This window comes from Macrotis lagotis, chromosome X, assembly GCF_037893015.1.
Source record: "Macrotis lagotis isolate mMagLag1 chromosome X, bilby.v1.9.chrom.fasta, whole genome shotgun sequence".
In the NCBI taxonomy this organism is placed as follows: Eukaryota; Metazoa; Chordata; class Mammalia; order Peramelemorphia; family Peramelidae; genus Macrotis; species Macrotis lagotis.
The window spans coordinates 629,263,992-629,287,278 of NC_133666.1; the positions used below are offsets into that span (position 1 = coordinate 629,263,992).

General features: G+C 35.9%; 1 protein-coding gene across 2 annotated transcripts in view; it reads right to left on the minus strand.

Moving 5' to 3' along the window:
• LOC141500485 (putative adhesion G protein-coupled receptor E4P) overlaps positions 1 to 23,287 on the minus strand; it is a 258,858-nt gene that overhangs the window by 25,087 nt on the left and 210,484 nt on the right. For both annotated transcript variants that reach the window (XM_074203685.1, XM_074203684.1), the window contains exons 3-4: positions 2,323 to 2,384; positions 1,640 to 1,741 (exon numbers count right to left, since the gene is read on the minus strand). In XM_074203685.1, the coding sequence (XP_074059786.1) occupies positions 1,640 to 1,741; positions 2,323 to 2,384 (164 nt within the window). The remainder of the gene's footprint in view (positions 1 to 1,639; positions 1,742 to 2,322; positions 2,385 to 23,287) is intronic.

A 23,287-nucleotide genomic window follows, 5' to 3' on the forward strand; every position in this document is an offset into this window, starting at 1 on the left:
TCCTCCAAATTACTCTATGATTTAACCAAAAGGCAGTAGTATTCTTGCTTTAGTCTCATTCATAACCTGTTATTTTCTTATACCATAAGAAGCATGTTCTCCAACATGCCAGGGAGACTTATCTACCCTCCTTTTTCTTTCCCAAAGTCAATGAATGGGATAACTATAATGCTCTTGGGGAATTCTCTGAAAAACAGTAATAATAATAATAATAATAATAATTTAATTTTTAGAGCTTTCAAGCTCAGAAAACCTTTTTCTTTACAATAGTCTTAGGAGGTTTATAGCCATTTTATACATGAGGAGCTAGTTTGGAGATGTCAATCGACTTATTTATGGTCACATAGAAAGTATGAAGAACCAGCACTTGAACCTAGATTCCCTAGATCCACCTCTCAACATGGTTCAATGTCCTAAACTCAGAGGAAGGAGACTTTTATCCTCTCTTTGTGCCCAACCTTAGCTTTAGGATTGGCTGATCAAGCTCTGAATCTGAAAAGGATTTCTAGTCCTCAGAACTTCCTATTGTAGTTCAAATATATGCCATAAAATGGGGACTGGGGAGGGAGGAGATATGATTAAAGGCTGAAAAGGGACAATGGGGAAAATAAATTTTAATGTTGAATCATTTGATTATTAATATTAAGTTATAATCCTTCTCTTCAAAATTCCTACTTTTTAATTTAGTTCACATTTTAAAAAATATTTGATTTATTTATTTTTTCAACTATAAGCAATGGTAATTTTCAATAATAATTTTTTTAGTTTTTTGCAAGGCAAATGGGGTTAAGTGGCTTGCCCAAGGCTATACAGCTAGGTAATTATTAAGTGTCTGAGCCCGGATTTGAACCCAGGTACTCCTGACTCCAGGGCCAGTGCTTTATCCACTGCACCACCTAGCGGCCCAATAATAACTTTTTTTGTAAGATTTTGAGTTTCACATTTTTCTTCCTACCTTCCTTCCCTCCTGCCTCCCCTCTCCCCTGAAAGAAAGCAATCTAATATAAGCTATACATGTATAACCATTTAACTCACATTTAAAAACAAAAAATACTGCTTCTCAGAACCAGCTGAGAAATGTGATTACACTTCAGTCCCTCCCAAGACCTGAACTGGCCCTCTCTATCCCAAAAACAGAAGTCAGATTTAACTCATTCCTACTATCAAGGCTCACCCTTGCTCCTGGCTTTTCCAACTAAAAGTTTGGGGTAACCTGGTTCACAAAGGAGATATTAAATCAGGTAGACACTGATTTCTCTTGCCAGATGACTAGAGGATGCTAATTCTCATGAGCAGATCATGTTCTTTAGCTGATCCTTTCCCCTTGCTTTCCCCTATATACTCCTATCCCCTGCAATGATGAAATGATTGAGGGGAACTGAGAGCTCTTAGCTCACTTCCTCATCAAGTGTTCACCAGTTAGGGTTGCCTATTTCTTATCATGAGAAGTCACAAAAATATGGGGCCAGGAAGACAGACTAGAATTTAAGGTGACCTTGTTCCCTTACCATCTTTAGTCACCCAGAAAGAATTCTAGTCTCAGTTTATTGATTATTTGTTGGTCTAATTAACAAATTGATATTTTTATACCTAGGGTTTTTTCTGTTAGAATTTTATAAGTCATAAAAGAATTTCAAACCTTTAAAGAAAGAGAAGCATTGTCATTTTCACATGCATGGGACAATTTCATTAAACTTTTGCAAAACTCTTTGGCGCCATCCTGAGAGTTGGTAGCGTTTGACTAAGAAAGAGAATGACAAAAATTATTTTCATTCCTTTAAATTCAGCTGTGTTAAAATACATTCAGCCTGCATACTGCTAACAGCTAATTGACTATTTCTTTGTTTTATGTGATATGGCGGTCAAGAAATTGAATGAAATTTAGTGTGTGTTAAGACAGGTAAAGCAAGGCATAAGCAAGATACACACACACACACACACACACACACACACACACACACACACAAACACACACACAGTATGAGGTCAGAGTACATACAAAATATGACCAAATAAGAAAATGAATAGGTAAAGAATTCAGAGGAAATGATTGAAAAGTTGTTATTTTACACATTAAAATGATTCAATTTAAATAGACAGTTACTAAGCAAGATTATATTATATATAAAATATTATTTATCATGTTATTTTATCTATTACATATTACCATATAATTCATCTATAGCTAACTTATTTGTTTTAATGTTGAGGATTAAGTTTTTAATAAAACTTAAATAATTATTCCTGTTCATTTGAAGGTGATTTAGTTCTACAAATTTCTCCTATTTATAAGAAACACATTCATATTGATGTGAAACTCACCTGAATGCTACAGATTCTTGAAAATTCATCTTTGTTAACATCAGAACACCAGGAGCTATTGCCTAGGGATGAAAACAAGAAAGACATATTTGAGAAAGTTGTATTATTCAATGGAAGATATGATTGCATTGACTTAAAGGGAATTTCTCCCCCACTTCCATACCAGATTCTAATCATATTGGGCACTGAAACTAAGTTTTTTTTTCCTAAAACAAGTTGCAAAAGGTAGAAAGGAGAGAGAGAGAAGAAAATGAAGATGAGAGCCTATCAAAGAGTATTCTGGAGATATGAATAGGATTGACCTTTAAGCCTAGGAAGTCCATTTCTATCATAACATTACATGAATCTATCCATCATAATCTAAACTGTGGCCGATATTAGATTATATGTTTTTCTGGTTATGTGCTAGGTGCAAGAAACCCTTTCATATTTATGGTGTAATTTATGGTATTCAGTCACCAGGTGAAAATGAAGTTCTCCTCATCTCCTCAACCATTTCAGTGAGTTGTCTTTGAATACAGGGGATGGGGACTGAGCCTTTTTTACTTTATTATGCAGATGACCATGAAAGAACCTACTTTTGTTCATTTGAATTGAATTGTATTATATTGTATGGGGACTGAGGTCTTGAGATGTGAGGGAAAAGGGACACTTGATAGAACTGCCACATGGGATGTCATCCTGTTTGCCTTCACAGAGATAGCAGAAATGGCTCCTGTTGATATCCAAAGCTGATAGGAGTACTGTGAGATTCCCATCTTGGCAGGTGTTCATTTTGGAAATTTACAATTGAATTCTATTCACAAAACAGCTACTATCTAAAGATACAGCTACAGAAACAACTTTTCCAAGGATTAATGAAGTTTGGGTTTGATACATTAACTCACATATAACAGCAAAAGTAGGTGTAGGAAGGAATATGAAGAGGAGACTGAAGATAAAGCAGCACACCTCAGAATAATGTTTCACATCCCATTCATGAGCTTTCTCCTGAGACTGGGAAGGGTCATGACAGATTATTTAACCAGTCCTATATTCATACTCCAGCCTCAGACAGTTAACACTTACTACCTGTGTCACCCTAGGTAAATCACTTAATTCTGAATGCCTTGTGTCCAGAGCAATCTCCAATCATCTTGATTCATTTCTGGCCAATGGGTACAGATGTTTCCAAAGAAGAAAGTGAGGCTGCTGTCTTAGCACAACACCCCTTACTCAAATTCAGTTCATGTACATTTCATGGCATTTCCTGCCTGATGTCATGGTCTTCTTTGAGAATGAAGGATAAATAACAACCCTAAGGTCTAAGTACACAGTAAATCCATGGTTCCTTCTGAGTAAGCATCCAAAAACATCAAAGTCTCCTCTTCTTCCCTATACCTTGGCCACTTAAGAAAATTATCCTTGAATGTAAGGGAAAATATCGTTTTGCTCAGCAGTATGCAAATGATAATATAGACCTACCTTTTGTTTTGCTAGTCTGTCTGGGACAAGTACTAAGATGACAAACAAGAAGGCTGATCTCTAGATTTTCCAAAGTTTGCTTCATGTTGTAATTGTACATATGTAATTGTTATACATAATGTGCAGACATTTTAACTTTTCATCTGGAAAGTTGGCTGATAAAAAATGAAATCTAGATTTTGCTGAAGTTGGTACCAAAAAGGAATGCCCTGAACCACATTCCATAGAGAAGTTCTTTCTAGATATTCTTTTTCTGAAGTTGTACTTAGGTCCCCTTCCAAGATGGTAGAAACAGCAATAAGTCTAGGAAATTAAAATCTCTCTCTCCAGGGATGTTAAACTATTATAGTCTGCTTTGTGCAAAATTCTCTGCTCATTAGCACTGCTGAGCAGATGACAGGGGAACTATATGGCTGATTTCCTTCTGCTAGCTCATATCTCCTTGAGAAACTTCCATGAGCATGATTGTCTTATATTATATATTCATATCTTGTTATATTGTTAGTTTAGTAACCAACTATACCACCTCCCCCACCAACATGACCATGTACCTGAAAACACCCTCCCTCCTCACTTCCATATCATAGAATCCTTGGCATTCTTTTAAAAAGCAGCTGTGGGACCACCTCTTAAATGAGGTCTTTTTTGATTTCCTTCCTCTACCCACCACAGTCTCAACTAGTCAGAGTTATTTATATTTGCTTCCATTTCTTTAATTTACTTATCTCTGTACTGGTTATATTCTCTCCCCAACCAATACTGACCTCATTCCCAGGAGAATGCAAACTTCTTTAAGTCAGAGATTACTTCATTTTTGTTTTTATATACCTAGCAACTAGCATAGCATCTGACCAAGAATAGGAGATGCACAAATGTTTGTGGAATTTAAAGAAGGTGACTGCATTTCTTTGTATCTGGATTGTTTGATAGCTAAAAATGAATGAATCTTGACATGGTTTTAAAAATTCTGTCTCTTCAAGATGCTTATTTTCTTCCCTGCACCATAAGAGTATTCTTTCCCTTAAACCCAGGGGGTGGGAAATGTAGGACTCATTGGTGTATGAGACTGGTGAAATTGTTTGGTCCAGTGCTGCCATGGCAACCACAGACTAGACTGAAAATTCATTAAGTCTAGGAGTTTTTTAGAGGTGAATTAATTGTTTGGCCAAATATAGCTTGCAAATGATGTTATAAATATCCATATGACTCCTGGCAGACAAAAATTCCCCATGTTTACCTTAAATGCAAACAGTATTGTGTTTATTTATATCTCATTGCTCTTTCCTAATAGTGCTTTCTCTCATCTTATATCAATGACTATGTATTTTTGTTTAGAATTTCTCATTGTCTCTATAGTATTATATGTAATAGAAGTTCAAAGCCTGAAAAAGTTTTAGGTTGACTATTGTATGTATGTGGGAAAAGCTAGAATTATTATTAGTTCCCATTTTTTGAACTTATATTTGTACTAGATTTGATTCATTTGCAAAGAAGATGAAAAGTTCATTGAATTCCCCCAAAAGGAAAGGCAAAGAATCTCTGGGATTTTTGTCACAGATCTCCCCTAAAAATATTCAGTGACATGGGATCCCTAATTCAGTTACTCAGAGACATGAAGAAAAGGTATCCCAAGCAGTTTCAGAGCCATTTCTATTTAGAGGCACATCAGTGCCAGTGATCAGAAAAACTGAGCCTTAAAAAACTGATTAATTTTTAGGGCACTAGCAGAATTTAGAGCTCACCATTTGTTAATGATCTTTTGATTTCTAAAGTAGGAAACCTAGAACAGTTTAGAATCTGAGATATCTGGCTCCATCCTATTGTGAAAGAAAGATTATTCAGTTTATATCCAAGCTGATAACAATGGAATAGGAAGCAGTCAGATGTACTCAACCTTGATTCCAAACCCAAAATAGCCAAGGATTTTCTTGGTGATCATAAGAAAACTGGGTTCCCTACTCTAGTTCTCTGTTATGTGAAAAGGGGAAACACTGATTATTAAAGTATTTTTCAAGTGGAGCATTAGGTGAAGAATGTGTTGGATTTATCTAGCTATCTATATTTCAAAAGTCTTTGTACAGTTTCTGTTTTCAAAACTATTAAAATAGAATTTCAGAAAATTTTAAAGGAGAGTATGAGAATTTTGCCCAGAAAATCTGATTCTTGCCAGAGTCCAGCATCTCATTTAACTAATGAATGCTCATCTCTATTTAGTAGTGAACAATGAACTCATCTTTTTGAGTCATTTCTGAGTCTTTGAATTATACCTTCTGATTATTGGATACAAACCAGGCCTGGAGGGGAAATTCTATTTCTCTTTTGTTTTTATAGCTCTAGCAACTAGTACAGTGCTTGACATAGAACAGGTGATTCATTAGTGTTTGCTGAGTTTAAAGAAAGTGCCGATTTCTTTCTACTTGAATTGTTTGGTAGATAAAAATGAATGGATATTGAATTGAGGTTCTGCTTTTAAAATTTGCTGGAGGCTTTTGTCATTCCCTCCACCAGGAGAGCATTCTCTTTCCCTCAAACAAACAGTTTCATTGCATTTCTATGACAATACATTTCTATCAACTGATATCAGAGGGCTTCCATGAGTGTTTATTCATTTTGCCTAACTGGGACAAACTATGTCATTTTTCATACTTTTCTGCATCTAAAGGGTGAGGAGAAATCAAAGACATATTAAAGAATGGGTTCTGCAAGGTGATATGAGGCTTCCTGAGCAAAGAAGAGAAGAGGGGAAACAGTTACTCCATGTTCCAAAGGAAGCCCCAAAAGGTAAAATTCAAATGATCACCCTCTGCTTCCCATTGTGATTTCCTAGGCCTCAAGTCTTCTGGGATTAAATTCTAACTTTCTCGAGTGTTGTGACAAAATGCTGAGGACATTCAACACCACTAAAGTGTTCTAGTATCCTGAGAAGCAGAATTTTAAGTGTGAGGTAAACTAGATGTTCATTGTCTTCCTTGAGCAAAACTCAAGAAAGATCATATCTCTCATTGCTAAATCAGGTTTTAGAGGGTTCTAAGTGGAAGGTGTTTTCTTGACAAAAGAGGGAGAGGGACAGGGACAGTGCTCAGGGAAGTGCTGACAGAGGATTATGTGGATTTTAGCAATCAGAGTACATCACCCCCACTTTATTACTCCTTGTAGTATAGAAAGTAATCTTATTAGAAATCCTTCCCATGCTAGGGATTGGAAAATACTCTGTGGATTTCCATTGAATATAACTTCCTTGAGTACAGGTATTGGTTTATTTTTTTCCTCTTTGGATCCCCATTAAAAAGCCCATTTCTTGACATGGAAGCCATGGAAAAGGATCCATAATGTTGAATAGAAAGAAAGTCAACTATGTTTCTGTCTACTTGGATTGTTTTCAAGAATTTATTAAGAAAAATTGTCTGACATTTTAGAACCAGAATACAAAATAGAAATTAAAAGAATACATCAATCATCTCTTGAAGGAGATCCAATAGGGAGAAAATTGTAAAATTCAAAATAAATAAAATCTTTTTTAAAAAAGAACACAAAGGAAAAAGAGATAAGATTATTGGGATCATAATTTAAAAATGTGATTCCAGACTAAAGAGAAAGAGAACATATACTGAAGACTGAAAAAAAAATCTTTTTCTGGAAAGGGACACCAAAAAATGAAATAAAAAAACAACAACTAATAAATAGGACTAACTGAAGGAGAGGAAAAGAAGAAAGAATCTAACTAAGAGGAAAAAATGAGGAGGAATAAGTACATGCCCAGATAAAATTAGGTGATAGAAAATAATAACAAAATTCTAATAAAGATAACAAACAAGAAGAGAAGGTGAGTCAGCAGAAAGGGGAGAGAGACAGTGGAAACAGGGCCACCTCAAAAAAAAAGAAGATAACTAAAGATATAAGATATTATGTTTACTGTAGAAGTGGGGGAAGATCATAATCTGAAAAATAAGAGATTTTAGTGATAGATGGAGGAAAATATAAAGGTATTATTACTTTAAGTGTGAATAGATTAAATAATATCACAAAAATATTTTGGATAATTTGTTGCTTACAAAAATGTTTTAAAAACAAAGCTATATACAAAATAAAACTGAGGAAATATAAAATAATGTACTATGCATAAAGTGAATTCAAAAAAAGTGTTTTCATCATGTTATTAGAAAAGCAAAAACAAACATCAAAAAAGAGACAAAAGAGGAAACAATATTATGCTGAAAAATATAATGGATAACAAACCAAGAACAGTAACAGGCTTATATGCTGCATCCATATTCATAAAGGAAACACTATCTGAACTTCCAAAATGATACAGACAGTAACAATAGTGACATGAGACTTTAATATCTCTCCATAAGTTTTGAATAAATCTAATATAAAGTTAATCAAAAAGGAAAGTATGGAACTGATTAAATTTTTTTGGAGAAACTAGGGTCAAAAAAAGTTAGGGCATCTTCTAAATGGAACAGGAAAAAAATACATATTTTTCAGCACTACATGGAACTTTTCCAAAAGTTTACCATTCATAGGGTAAAAAGTTATTACAAACAAATATAAAAAGTCCCCTTATCCTTTAAAGACCATAAAACAATAAGAAAAAAAATTGATTCAGGGAACACAAACAAAAGATACAAACCCAAATGGAAACTGAATACAGAAATTTTGTATGATGAGTGGTCAAATAACAAATCACAGAAACAATTAGCAGTTATGTAAAAGAAAATGATAGCAATGAAATAATATACCAAAATTTCTGGGATGTAGTTAAAAGCAGTTCTAAAGTTTCATCTCACATCCTACAAATTGGTAAAAAATGACAATACTCTCCCCCTCAAATTTTCAAAAGTCAATTTTGAAAGTAGAGGAAAATTGATATAAATAGTGTATTGTTGCTGAAGCTTTGGAATGGAACAACCATTTTGGAAAGCAATTTGGAATTATGCAAATAAAGTAACTAAACTGTCCATACCCTTTGAACCAGACTCCTTTACTGAATTTACACCTCAAAGAAAGAATTAATAAGAAAAAGGGCCTGGGGCAGTTAAGTGGTGCAGTGGATAGTCAGGAAGAGAGTCAGGAGGACCTGAGTTCAAACACTATCTTGGATACTTAATAATTTCCTAGCTGTGTGACATTGAGCATGTCACTTAACCTCATTGCCTTGCCAAAAAAAAAAAAAAAAAAGAAGTCCCTATATACTTCAAACTATTTATAACAGCACATTTTGTGATAACAAGGAATTGGAATATAAAAAAGCTTGGAAAGACCCGTAAGAACTAATGCAAAGTAAACTAAGTAGAGTTAAGAAAATAAAATATACAATAACTAAAACATTTTAAAAGGAAAGAAAAATCAACCAAAAATGTAACAATATTATAAAGATTAGGTGGAATTCAAATGAGAAGACACCCCCAACCTCGTCTGTGTCCACATATTTTCTTTTTTCTTTTTTTGATTTTTGCAGGACAGTGGAGTTAAGTGACTTGCCCAAGGTCACACAGGTAATTATTAAGTGTTTGAGTCAGACTCTCAGGACTCCAGGGCCAGTGCTTTATCCACTGTGCCACCTAGCTACCTTCACATCACATGTTTTTCAATCTTTAAGTGTCAATCAGTTGTGTTGATTTTTTCCCCTCTCTAAAAAAATACTATTTGCTATCTGAGATAACTCTTAAAGTAGAAGAGAGAGAAGGTTGTATGGGATACCACAGTGATAAAAGAAATAGAAAACATCAATAAAATTCTTTTTTAATCTTTAAAAATATCTTTCCCTTTCCCCTTGCTCAGATCCCTTTTGTCTCTCCTTAAGCAATATTATATGAATCAACTCCCACCCATTTTTCTTCTATCTGTCTAACTCAGTAATGAAGAGGTAAAGCAAACAGATCATTAGGATAGTTACCCTTAGAAGTTCCTTTTAAACCTTGTTAATTGCAATGGTACACTACTGATCTAAAAGCTCATACTCTTTTGAACCAACCTAATAGTCCTCAGCTTCTAGTATCCAAACTAGTTTCCACATAGGAAGGAAGACCTACAGTCTTCTCAAAAAAAGAAGTGTAATCTAAAAACAATCAAATAATAATATTCTATAAAACAAATGATCATAGAAATGCAAATTAAAAGATCCCTGAACTTTTAACTTCCAGCAATTTGAAAAACTTATAAAAGTTGGAAACTTTTTGGACAGGCTATGAGAAGATTGACACATTGATAGACTGTTGTTTGCACAGTCCAATCATTCTGGACACAGTTCTGAATTAGGTTTTTGCAAAAAAATATTAAATGGAATATATACTTTCAAACAGAAATCTCATTGCTGGCTTCATATCACAAGAATAGAAAGAATGTATCAAAATATTCATAGCAATATCTTTGTGATATTGTGAAAACAAAAACAGATGGTCCATCAACTGGGAAATGGTTAAATAAATTGCAATATACGAACGTAATGAAAAATTATCTTGTCCTAGTAAACAATAAGTATGGGGAATGCAGAGAAACTTGAGGATACAATGTATTATAATGAAAAGAAATCTAGTTGTGAGTCTAGGGAGCTAAATTCAAATTCTGACTCTGCAAAACCTAGCTACACTTCTCTGGATTTTATCATGCTCTCTGGGATCTCAATATCTTGCAAGATCATAGCAACCCTGAAATTTATATCTCTTCAGCATCCCTTGCTTCTGTAGTTCCTCTCTCCCTCTGATTGGAGAGAGAGGTTGAGGCGAACAGTGGAGTGCTCCTACTAGACTTTCCACTTAAGGAAGGAGCCTAGGGCAGCCATCTCATCCTTTTCCACTTAGCTGCTCTCCTGGACTCATAACCCTAAGCAAGCTAACCGCATTTTTCAATTTCTTTTTGTGTATTGTCTTCTCCCATTAGATTGTAAAGTCTTTAAGAGTAGGGACTCTACTTTGGGGGTTTTTTTTGTATCACTAATGCCTGGCACATATCGGGCACTTAGTAAATGCTTATTGAGAACTGATTGCAACTTATTTCCTGGGTGATCTTGGGTAAGTCATAATCTCTCTGGACCTTGTTCCCTCATATATAAAATGAGGATGTTTGACCAGATGACTCATAAAGTTCTTGTTCTAAATGTATCATCTTATGACCTATGATCTTCACAAAATAATGTAACACAAAGAAAGAAAAACAAGAGCAATTTATCAATTGACATGATTATTATAAAGGAAAATATTGAAAGTCATCTATGATCAATGCAAGGCATGATTTCAGAGAACTGATGATGAAGCTTGACTTCTGCTCATTGAGAAAAAAGTTCATCTGTTCATCTGTCCTGCTAATATAACTTCTTTGTTACAGGGAAAGGGTGTGATAGGATAGCTAGGTGCAGTGCAGTAGATGGAGTGCTGAGCCTGGAGTCAGGAAGATATGAGTTCAAATTCAGCCTCAAACATTTGCTAGCTGAATAATGACACTGGGAAATGACCCTTTTTTGCCCCAGTTTCCTCATTTGTAAAATGAACTGGAGAAGGAAATGGCTATCACTCCAGAATCTTTGACAAGAAAATCTCAAATGGGGTCACGAAGAGTCAGGTATTATAGAATACAGCAACAGTATTGGGAAGAGAGCCATAGGGAGGTGAGTTTTTTCTTTAAAAGACATAAAATATTTTAACTTAAAAAATGTACCAACAAACCTCAAAGAGAATAGTTTTCACTGCTAGAGGCCCACAGTTCTTCTGTGACTGTGAGAAGGTATTAACTTTGCTCAATTTCCTCATTTGGTGTCTTGATACTCCATGTTGTAAAGTTGCATTAACAAGTCAGGATGTTACGTTTAAACTTAGGTAATACCTGCAATATTGCTTTCAACTCAGATTAATAGAAGGAGGAAAGAAGAGTCTTGAGACATGACTTTCTAAAGACCTAGTAAGTGATAGGGCTGAGAAGTAAACCTAGTTCTAATTCCCAGTGCCACACTCTTCTTTTTTTATTTAACAAAGATTCTCACTAAATTTTATTTCAATTTCAAGGGTTCAGAGGAGAAGCAAGTTTCACAGTTATACACAGTAACAGGCATCAGTACAGTTACTGGGTTGGATGGTTATAGTTAGGTTGTGGATATGTTCCAGAGTGTCAAGAGCTAGCTGGTTTGCCAGTCTTCTCCACTCACCATTCAAATATTTTTTTATATATTCCTCCTATTTTGGAACAGTACTGCAGTGTCTATGTTCATGTACAAGATATTTAAATTTTAAAACACTAGATATATCGATATAAGACAGGACAAAATTTTTCTGATATATTAAGGCCTGCCAAGAACCATCAAAAAGTGGCTGCTTTGGTGTTTTCTCCTTTAAAGGACATTTAGGGTCTGGCAGCCTTAAAAGGGGGGGAGGGAGCTACTTTTGCCATTAATATAAGCACCAGAACTGCTTGGCTCCTGGCTAGTTTTTCTGACACTCTGAAATTGTTGTACTTTAAAAATAAACTATTTGATAGTGCCCAATTACAGAGTTATTCATCAAGATCACCTTGAAGAGCCCCCAAATCTCATCTCATCTCTCTCTCTCTCTCTCTCTCTCTCTCTCTCTCTCTCTCTCTCTCTTTCTCTCTCTTTCTGTGTGTGTGTGTGTGTGTGTGTGTGTGTGTGTGTGTGTGTGTGTGTGTAGTTTATGGTATAACCCAGAATCTGTAATCTTAATAAACTTTCTACTAATTCCTTAGGAGGAAAGCCTCTGAAATTTTTTAGCTCATTGTTCCCACTCTTACAAGACTGTTCCTTAACCTTCCCCCCCAACCCCCATCTTTCTGGCTGGTTTTCAACTCTTTTTGGATGCTACCTCCTTCTTCTCATCTCCTAAAGTGACCCTCTGAGAAATCTTTATCTTGTGATTCTTCTCTCCTCAATGTTCTCCTACCTGGAACCACCATTTTGGGATGAATCCCAATTTCATTTCACTCATGCCTTGATTCTCTCTGAGCTTTACATTTCCTCTTATTACCAGTTGAATTGCTCCACCCCCTCCCACTCACTGTCTATTATCATACATATATATATATGTATATATATATATATTTATATATATATGGTACCATATACTATATATACTATACTATACTATACTATACTATACTATACTATACTATACTATACTATACTATACTATACTATACATACCATCTTTCCCCATTTAATGTAATCTTCTTAAAAGGGAAGTGGAGGACTAGATGGTTTTCTTGTATTTTTGTTCTTACCACTTAACATAATGCTTGACAAATATTTAGAGAATAGCAAATGCTACCAGATGGTGCAGTGAATTGAGCGACAGGTCTGGAATCAGGAAGACACCACTTCCTGAGTTCAAATCTGGTCTCATTGGGCTTAAGCAAATTACTTAACCCTATTTACCTCAGTGTAAAATGAGCTAGAGAAGATGGCAAACCACTCCAGTATCTTCGTCAAGAAAATCTCAAATGGGATCAGAGTTGAACACAACAGAAATATAACTAAACAACAACAAATGCTTTATCTATTCATTCTTCTCTGAATGCCAGACTTTTCAATGTCTTTCCTGAAATATAGTTTCTCACTACCAGATACAATAACCCAACATCTCTGAGATCAATGGTTGCTTGAATTGGATTTGCTCGCCTTCAGTGTATATATGAGCACATGGCAAATACAAAATTGCTTCCCTATGCAATTGTCCTTAAGATAAAAGAAATAGATTGTCCTGTGACAATCATGGGGGGTTCTCTTTTAGTTATTGCTAGCAAGATTCTGGTCAGAGTTTTCCTTTATAGACTTATCCTTTAAGTCATCTATCTGAGAACCAGTATGGGGCCAAAGAACAGTCAATATGGTGTTTACTGCCTAACAACTCCAGGAAAAATGCTAGGAACAGACCAAGATCTGTACATATTTGTAGATCAGTGCAAGGTTTTGATACTGCCAGTTGTGAAGCATTTTGGAAAATTATATCAAAATTTTGATATTTAACAATTGTTCTATAAAAAATCAGAAGCAGATAGACTTCAGAAAATTCTTGGAAAGACTTGCATGAACTGATGTTGAATGAAGTGAACAGAACCAGGAGAACATTGTACTTATTAATAGTAATATTGTGTGATGATCACTCATGTTGGATTTAGCTCCTCTCAACATTTCAATGATCAAGTACAATTCTAAAAGACTGATGGAAAATTTCTGAGGGAAAATGCCATCCATAGCCAGGGAAAATACTATGGAGTCTGAATACAGATCAAAGCATACTATTTTCCCTTGTTAAAACTTGTTTTATGGTGGTTTTTCTCAGTTTTTCCTCTTTAGTTCTGATTCTTTTTAAAAAAAAATTTTAGGTTATTTTTTTTGCAAGGTAAATGGGGTTAAGTGGCTTGCCCAAGGCCACACAGCTAGGTAATTATTAAGTGTCTGAGGCTGGATTTGAACTCAGGTACTCCTGACTCCAGGGCCAGTACTCTATCTACTGTGCCACCTAACCACCCTGTTCTGATTTTATTTTTCACAACATGACTAATATGGAAATATATTAAACGTGATTGTCTATTAATAATCTATATCACATTACTCACTATCATAGGGAACTAGAAGGGGAGCTCCAAAGGTAAAACAATGTGGAACATAAAACCTTACCAAAAGATGAATGTTGAAAACTATCTTTGCATGTAGTTGGAAAATAAAATAACGTCCAAAAAACTTTGAATATTCAGAGAAGTTAATCAAAATTGTATGTCAATTTCATGACAACAATCTTACCTGGGGTCTGCATAATGGATGATGCTCTTGCATTTTTCCAGTCACCTTAGGAATGAAACAAAGTAGTATCCTTACTTCCACATTTTTAAACATGATGCTTTCAGAAGTGTTGTCATACACTCTCAGTGAGGACAAATAAAGCTTGAAAGTCAGCTACCACACTAATGATGAACTATTTAACTTATAAAGACTATAAGCCAAAATCAAAATGATGGGTTATTGGAGCATTATTTTCAGTTTGAGGTTGATTGTGCACTCAATGTATCCTCTGAAGTTGTGATGCAAAAAAGTGTGAATTGATTCTCTGCTTCTTGTACTAATTTTAGCCTAACAATTAATATGAAGAAATCATAGGTACTCCAGCACTCAACATCACACCATCCATATGTGAAACCAATACAACAAATAGAGAAATTGTGAATGCTGTGGAGAAGTTCACTTACCTTGTCACTGTGCTTCTTAGGAATGTTCACATGGTTGATCTGCATTGCCAGAGCTAGGTCTGAAGGCAAGTGTGGGGAAAGAGGAGGGATATTAGACTGCCTATCAAACGGAAGGCCTACAGAGTCAATCTGTTGGCTTCATTGTCAAATGCCTGTAAAACCTGAATGGTCTATCAGTGCCATGCCAGGAAACTTAATCAATTCTTTTATAAAATTCGGATGATCACACTCATATTTCCTAGCTAAAATTTGGAGCTATCGTCTACTTATCTCAGTTAGGAAAGAATCTCTCTCTCTCTCTCTCTCTCTCTCTCTCTCTCTCTCTCTCTCTGTCTAGCAAATGACAGTTTTGGATCTAGAATCTGAATAGTATAACTCCAAATCTCTTTATTTTTCAAAAACTTTTTTTCCTTAATTTAATGATGCAATTAATTTGTACAAAACATCCACTTCCCAACATTCTATATAATCCCCACCCCAAGCAAGTAAACTTTCAGAGGAAAAAAAAAAAACTTTCCAACACAGCATGTTATTTTCTATTTTTGTAGCTTAGTCATTGTCAGCATAAAGTATTAAGCCCCATAATACTTTCCCCTTATAGAATCCTTATTTCCTTCTACCCTCATTTCAAGTGTCACCTTCTAAATAATAATAATTATTAGAGCTAGTATTTTTATTTAACACCTACTAGGTACTAGACTTTACAAAAAATCTCATTTTATGCTCACAAGAACCCAGGGAGGTAGGGTGCCATCATTAGTCCCATTTTATAGCTGAGGAAACTGAAGTAAACAGAGATTACATGTCCAGGGTTAAACAATGTGAAAGTATCTGACATCAGTTTTGAACTCAAATCTTCCCCTCTCAAGGTTCAAAACTCTATCCATTCTTCCACCTAGCTGCCTACAAGCAGGGAAGGGGAGGATAGTTCAATGTCAGGAGTCTTTTATCCCTGAATCTGATCACCACTACAGTACTTGCTTCTGAATTGTTGCAATATATGTAACCAGAGTTGTCTGTTCTTTCGATTAATTACAAGATTTCACCAGTTTTCATCCATGAAAAAAGTGTTTCACTTCTCTCAAATTGACTTATTCATATAGAGTTTACTTTTAATTGATTGATTAAGTAGAGCTGACTGGACCTTTTTTGATTAAATGGAATGAAGGTAAATACCTATCCTTACCTTTAGGTATATGTCTCCCCAAACAGAATGGAAGAGCTTTATGAACAGGGATTGTTTCATTTTTGTCTTTGTATTTCTACTGCCTAGGGCAGTGTCTGGCATAGTAGATACTTAATATTCATTGATTGAATTTTTATAGATAGTTTCCAAGTCATTAAAAGGATAAAAGGACAAGGTATATAAGAGAAAAGAACAGTGTAGAATCGAACTGGTTCACCAAGGGGTCAAGATGAGTAAGGAAGGAAATTTTAGACATGAAGCAGAGAAGAATTGGGAAAGAACTGAGAACTGGAAGGTTTCAAATTTACAATAAGGAGAAAGAATAGGATTTGAAATGGTAGGACAGACAGAAAGACAAAATCATAAAAGATTATGATTGAATAAAGGCATTTCAGAGCTCATGAACATTGAAGTGGAACATGGGTGATGGTTTGATCAATAGTATGTCTATCTCTGTATGTAGCTAAAATGAGGTATTATAATAATAAGTAAATATGTTGAGCAACTGGGGGGGTTAGGTTGCTTGAGAAAGTATCAAAATGCATACTGAAATCATCTTGTATGAAGTTGAGTTGAGAAGGAAAGACTGAATCAGTGACTGAACTCATAGAAGGAAGTTAGGTGTAAGCAGCCATCAAAATCTTGATTGGATTATAGGTATGCATTGGATGACTGTGGGAAAGCAGGGAGTATTCTAACTCCAGCTTATCAGTGAACCTAGGGTCATAAAAAATGCCACCAGTATTGAAAAAGTACTCAAGGTCAACAGGGGAAAACATGATCTCAATGTGATCCTGTTGCGGCTTGCTTCAACTTGGGGCCCACAGTGATGACCTCCCTCCTCGAGGGGAGCTGAGAATAAGGAGTCAAGACACCACTGCCTTATGCCTCCAGCTCAAATTTATTACTGCTTAGCTTCTACATATATACTGTTTGGTCTTCCGGGGTAGAACAAAGAAAAATGAGGGAATGGGCGTGCACAAGTGGTATACGTGCAGCGTCTTGCCTTACAGTATAAGGGGGTACATTAGGAGGGAGGTGGTAAAGCACAACTGTGTCCTGTGTCCTTGGGATGTGGGGCGGAATGACTAGCTCCCAAGGACTCCACCGCACGTTATCTCTCAGGGCAGCATGCTAGCTCCTGAGACTGTCCAGGTGACAGAGCCGTTAGAATAGCCTGTGTTCCCACATGATCAGAAAAATGGAGTCATTTCTCAGTAAGAGTCAGAAGATGGAAAGGCAAAGGTTTATAACAAAAGCAAGTTTGTTAACCTACAGAACAGTCATTCCAGGGAGCATCATGAAAGAAGGGGATAGATTTGGAGTGGGATGTTGGGAGGAGGGGGAAAGTTTGGGAAGAGAGGGTAGAAATAAAAATAGTCAACTCACCTCCTTTATAACTCAACAAACATTTCTTAAGTGCTTCTCTTTGCAAAGAAGTTGTCAGACCCAACCAGTAGGAAGATTAAAAACAAGCTTTCCACCCGAAGAATTTACATTCTACTGACATTATGCTACTATATGTCCTTGATATTCTTTTATGACATAAACTAGAATTGACAAAATACTAGAATGTTCATAGACCTACTGTATCACCTGGAACTAAAATCACAGTAGTGCATGAGGTATAGTCAAGGGAAGAATACTAGAGTTTCAAAGGAAAATATTGCAATCCAAAAATGATTTTGTGTGGTAGTGAGCAGCTTAAGATCAAAAGTTCAAAAATAAACCAGCTCAATCTCATCTTCTTTGATCTCTACTTCAGTTCATGGCTGATCAGTAGCACTGGTATGTGTGTGTATATCTTTATACATAGAAAGATATACATACACATATGTATATGCATATACATACTGAAGTTGCTCTTTGTTCTTGAAGAGAATCAAAATGCCATCACCATGTCCAATTGGCTTATAAGAACAATCTCAGCTTTGAAAACTCTACCACATGTCTGGCACAAATAATAAATATGAACGTTTGGAGTGGAAACATCTCTAAATTTGTGCATCTTATGTTTTATTTTTAATTCTTGTAATTCTGCTTTGCTCATAGAGTACAGTGCTTTCTTTGATGTGGGCAAGCCATGCTGGGCAGTCTTGGGTCAGTGTCTAATAACTGATTTCAAAGTTCTTTAAAGAGACCTTAAGAATCCTTGTATCACTTCTGACCTCCATGTGAGAACTTGCCTTATATGAATTCTCTTTAAAATTAATCTTTTAAGCAAATGCACTTTTGGCAGTTGAATAACACAGTCAGCCTATCAGAGATGTCCTCTCTGCAGTAGGGTTGAATGCTTGGCAGTTTAGTTTGAGAAAGGACCTCAGTGTCCGGTACCCTATTCCAACAGGCAATCTTCAGAATCTTCCTAAGACAATTCAAATGGAAACAATTCAGTTTCCAGGCATGGTACTAAGTTTCATAAATATACAACAATGAGGTCAGCACAATGCTTCTATGGTCTAAAACAATTGGATGTCCCTTTCATTGCATGGGCAATGTGTAGAGAGAGCTGATCTTCTGTACTGGGATGAATGTTCTGGACAGTAATTACGTTATTACCTGGTATGTATATAAAGGCAAGAAAGTGGAATGGAGCAAACAGAAGCTAGTGGTGCTGTTTAACTTCTCCTACTCCTTTTTTCTTTTCTTGATTTCATACATTGATCTGCACCTCATTCAAGAAGTATTATTGGAATTGAGAAGAGCCTTGTCACCCTAGCACCACTAATCTCCCCTGGGTAGAGTCTCCAAAATGAATGGGGAAATCCAAGTTGACAATTAAGGATCTAAAAGAAGTTAAAAGGAATTTTCCAACCCTAAGTCAGAGAGCAGACTTAATTCAAAATAAAAGACAACTTACAAAGTGTGGAGTATTGCTACTTATAAGCCTATGCCCCAAAGAAAGAGGAAAAGGACCCAAATGTACAAAAATATGTATAGCAACTATTTTTGTGTTGTTGGTGGTAAAAAATTGAAAACTAAGACACTTTCCATAAACTGTGACTAGCCAAGTAAATGATGGCACACAAGTGTGAAATAATGCTTTTGTGCTATAAGAATATGAATAAATAAAATGTTTCTTAAGCACTGTGTGCAAAATACTATATTAAGCTCTGAGGACATAAATATAAAAACAAGACAATCCTTGCTCTTAAGGAATTCCTATTCATATGGGAGGGATAATCTTCTTTGAAAACCAGATAGAAAAGTCTCATGGTGCTTAGGGAGCAGTAGAAAAACAGATATAAATGCCTTTCTTTTAACATTTCCTCTGATTAAATTGTATCCATTTCTAATATTGGATCATTTGACATTGGACTGGAAACATTGTTTCTCCAGAGGTTCCTGGTTTCAAAGTCCTAAGCAGTCATCATGTGAATTTGGAGGAGAAGGTGGTCAAAATAATGGTGGTTAGACTTCCCTAATTTAGGCTACCTCTTGTCCTTTCTTCAGAGTGGCTTCAACTAGGCTGGTTTGTCTGTCCTGTGAGTGGCAGTTGGTTAGTATTCGGTGAGGAAGACTGGCCCCTTTTCCACAGCAGTTGCTTTCCTGGAAAATAGCTATGAGAAATGATTAAGAAGCAGACTTGTGTGTGGTCTGGGGTCCAGGGTGGAGGGTGCTACCTACCCCCCAGAGCTTCTGAACAGATCTGCTAATTAGTGGCAGTTGGTTCGTAGCTGTTTGGTGGTGGTGATAAGGAAAATGATCCCTTCTCCATATTGATTTCTCCCTTCTACGATTGTTATGGAAGCTGGTCTGGAAGTCCTCAGGGACATTATTCCCTCTTGGTTCAGTGTTCTGGCTTATCTCCATCAAGGTTAAAAGTAGATGGTATCAAAATGGTGGTGGTAGAAGTGGTTTGACTCATCTGATATATGCTGCTCTTGCCTCTCCCTCAGGGTGTTTCACATAAATTGGCTTACCTTCCTTGAAGAAATGACAAAGGGGGGCATCTAAATGGCACAGTAGATTAGAGTACTGGCCCTAGAGTCAGGATTAACCTGAGTTCAAATTCAGCCGCAAACACATAATAATTACCTAGCTGTATGACCTGGGGCAAGTCACTTAACCCCATTGTCTTAAATAAATAAAACTTAAAAAAAGAAATGGCAAAGGTAATAGCTTCAGAGAAACCTGGGAAGTAGGGAATGAAGAGATATTGAAAGGAATGAGTAGAAGTAGAATTTATATAATTACAATAGACAAATAAATTTGAAAGCCATTAAAAGCCCTTATCAATACAATAGCCAAGAATGATGATGAAGGCTGTTACCCAACTTGTAGGAAAGAAGTGATGGGTTCAGAGTGCAGAACTTTTGACAAGGATGAGGTGTAGAATTTTTTTACTTCATTGTGTGTGTTTGGATCACCACCTTGTGGTCTAAATATATATTGCAATCCTCATCCTTATTCTGGAACTGTCTTTGTGGTATAAATTACAGCCCTGGGGCTGCCTGAATCAGTGGAGTATAATCTTTAGATTAGAGTTTAAGTAATAGGGCAGGAGTCCTCTGAGTTCTCTTTCAACTCTGAGACTCTTTGATACCAAAAATAAGCCAGTTTTGACTATCTGGCCTCACCTTGAGTGAAGAGTATAGAGATTAAAAGTTGTAAAGAGAGCCTCAGAATGAAAGTTACAATTTCAAAACAACCATTTTGAGAGAAGCAACTTTTCTGTCATCGTTTTTCCTAAGTAATTGAGGTAAGTCATTAAACCAGACCTCTGCAACTTCAGAGAATATTTAAATGATAGGAAATGGAAAAATGAAAAACAGAGGATGCAGCAAAGACAGAGACCTCTTCCAGACACATGGCCAGAAGAAGGTAGAAAAGCATGCTTTGAATATAGGCAAACCCAAGAAAACTATGTTAAAAAGTAGGGGAAAAAAGGACACCAATAACAAATAATGAGACAAGCAAAGAAGGTTTTTTTTTTTTTCCTGCGCAACACGATGAAACTCCTCTGAAGGTTTCCAATGAAGCTGAAACCCTCCCCAGTGATTGATGATGGCTATTCAACTATTTACTTTTTAGGTTTTTGCAAGGCAAATGGGGTTAAGTGGCTTGTCCAAGTCCACACAGCTAGGTAATTATTAAGTGTCTGAGGCTGGATCTGAACTAAGGTCCAGGGCCAGCGCTCTATCCACTGCATCTCTGCGGGGGTCCAGCCTCCGCGGGGTCCTTGGAACCACAGGAGGGATAGAGTTGGCAAAATGAGTTGAGTCGACAAGGGGGTAAAGGCAGGAGCAGGTTGACTGTCAGCTGCTTGGATTTATTTTTATAGTCTCAGAATCATGTATGTTTCAAGCAAGCTAAGATCATTTCCTTGGTTACAAAAGTATACAATTTTCATCATTAATTATATAGTTCATATGGTTACAAGTTTTAATCATGTGATTACAAGTTTAATTAATAATCATATAGTTAATTGATTTCTTATCCCTACTCAGACCATGATGACCTCAACCTGTCTGTTACCTTATTTATAACTACATTGTATAATTGTTAATTCATTTAAAGTTATTAATTAAGCAATTCTTTTAATGGAAAGTTTTTTATATATTTTGTGTAAGTAATGTTTTTCAATACACTTCCTTAATAGTCTGTAGTGAGGGTCTTTATGCTTGTCCACCCATCCGTTAACTCTTACAATAACCAATTTTTCTTTCAGGCCTTGTTGGTAGAAACCACAGTTTCTGTGACTTTTTTATTCTTTCCCATGAAACTAAGGCTGCTGGAGGTCACATATCGGTCACCTGTACTAACTATTTTCTCACCGTCTTTTTCATATATTCCTCTGTATGGTAAGGGGGGCAGAACTATAAATTTCCCTGGAATTCTATCTGACCCATCTTGTATCTGTTTTCCCTGTATATATTCTGACATCTCCTTGGAATTCCCAGTGTTGGGTTTTCCAGAGATTTCATAATGTTGAAGCCTTTTGTATGCCTCAGGGAGAGGCAGTCCTATTAAATTTGGACAGAGTTTACATCTGTTTTATTCAAGGAATTTTTCTGAAATCCTTCCTTTATAGTCATTCCACTATTAGGGTGAGTAAATATTGCAATCAATAATAAACCTAAAAATATTGGTATGCATGAAATCATATATATATATATATATATATATATATATATATATATATATATATATATGTGAAGGAAATGTTGTTCCATCAGGCATTGTGACTACCTTGAGTCTTCTTGCTGTGACTGTGTCAAACAGCTTAGAGACCCTGGCTCCCAACACCTAGCCGCCCCTCTGTTCAACTATTTATTCAATCAGGAGAACCTCAAAAACACTGAGAATAACCTAACATCTGAGGATGAGTTTTAAAGGTCAGTCTTACACTAAGAATGATGGAAACTTCTTAATGCCTCCAATCACATGAGGTAAGTCATTTCCCTTCTACAGGTCTTAGCTTCCCCCTTCTCTAAAATGAAGTGCATAGCACAAGGGTTCACTCAGTTTCCTGAAATCAAAACCAAGCACCCTATGATCTTATGACTAGATAATTTCTAGAGTCCCTTCCAATATTAAATTCTAAAAGATGAGGAGAATACTGGTTTGAGTCAATAGGCCTATGTTTCAATCCTGGTTAGATAAAGTCTGACTTTTAGTCATTCACTTTCTTTCTCTGAGACTGTTTCCCCAGCTCTAAAATGAGGGGGTTAGATTGGATGGCCTCTAAAATCCTTTCTAACTCTAAATCTCATAAACCTATGAATGCAGTTCTGAAATTTCTCAGTCATTTTATATCAAAAGCCCATTTCAATAAACATTGCCACTGTCTACATACTCTTTAAATTTCCAATCAGAACTTCAGAGCTGCAGGAACATTTGCCAAGCTTTTCACAAACATAAATCTCAAGTAGGATTTCTCAAGGTCCAGTCAGATGACCCTTCTCCTTTGGATACTTTCTTACCTTGCCTTTTGGATGCCAGACACTTCTTTGTTGACTAAAGTAAGTTTGTCTCTCAAATTCCACAGAGTCATCAAAAATAGGACAAGATGAGCTGTTGAAACATTAAATTATAACTTGAAAGTATTTTTCAATATTATTATTTAGAGTTGCTGTAGTTGCTGTAGCTAGAAGCTAGCTTCAATAATGGAGGAGTTGGGCA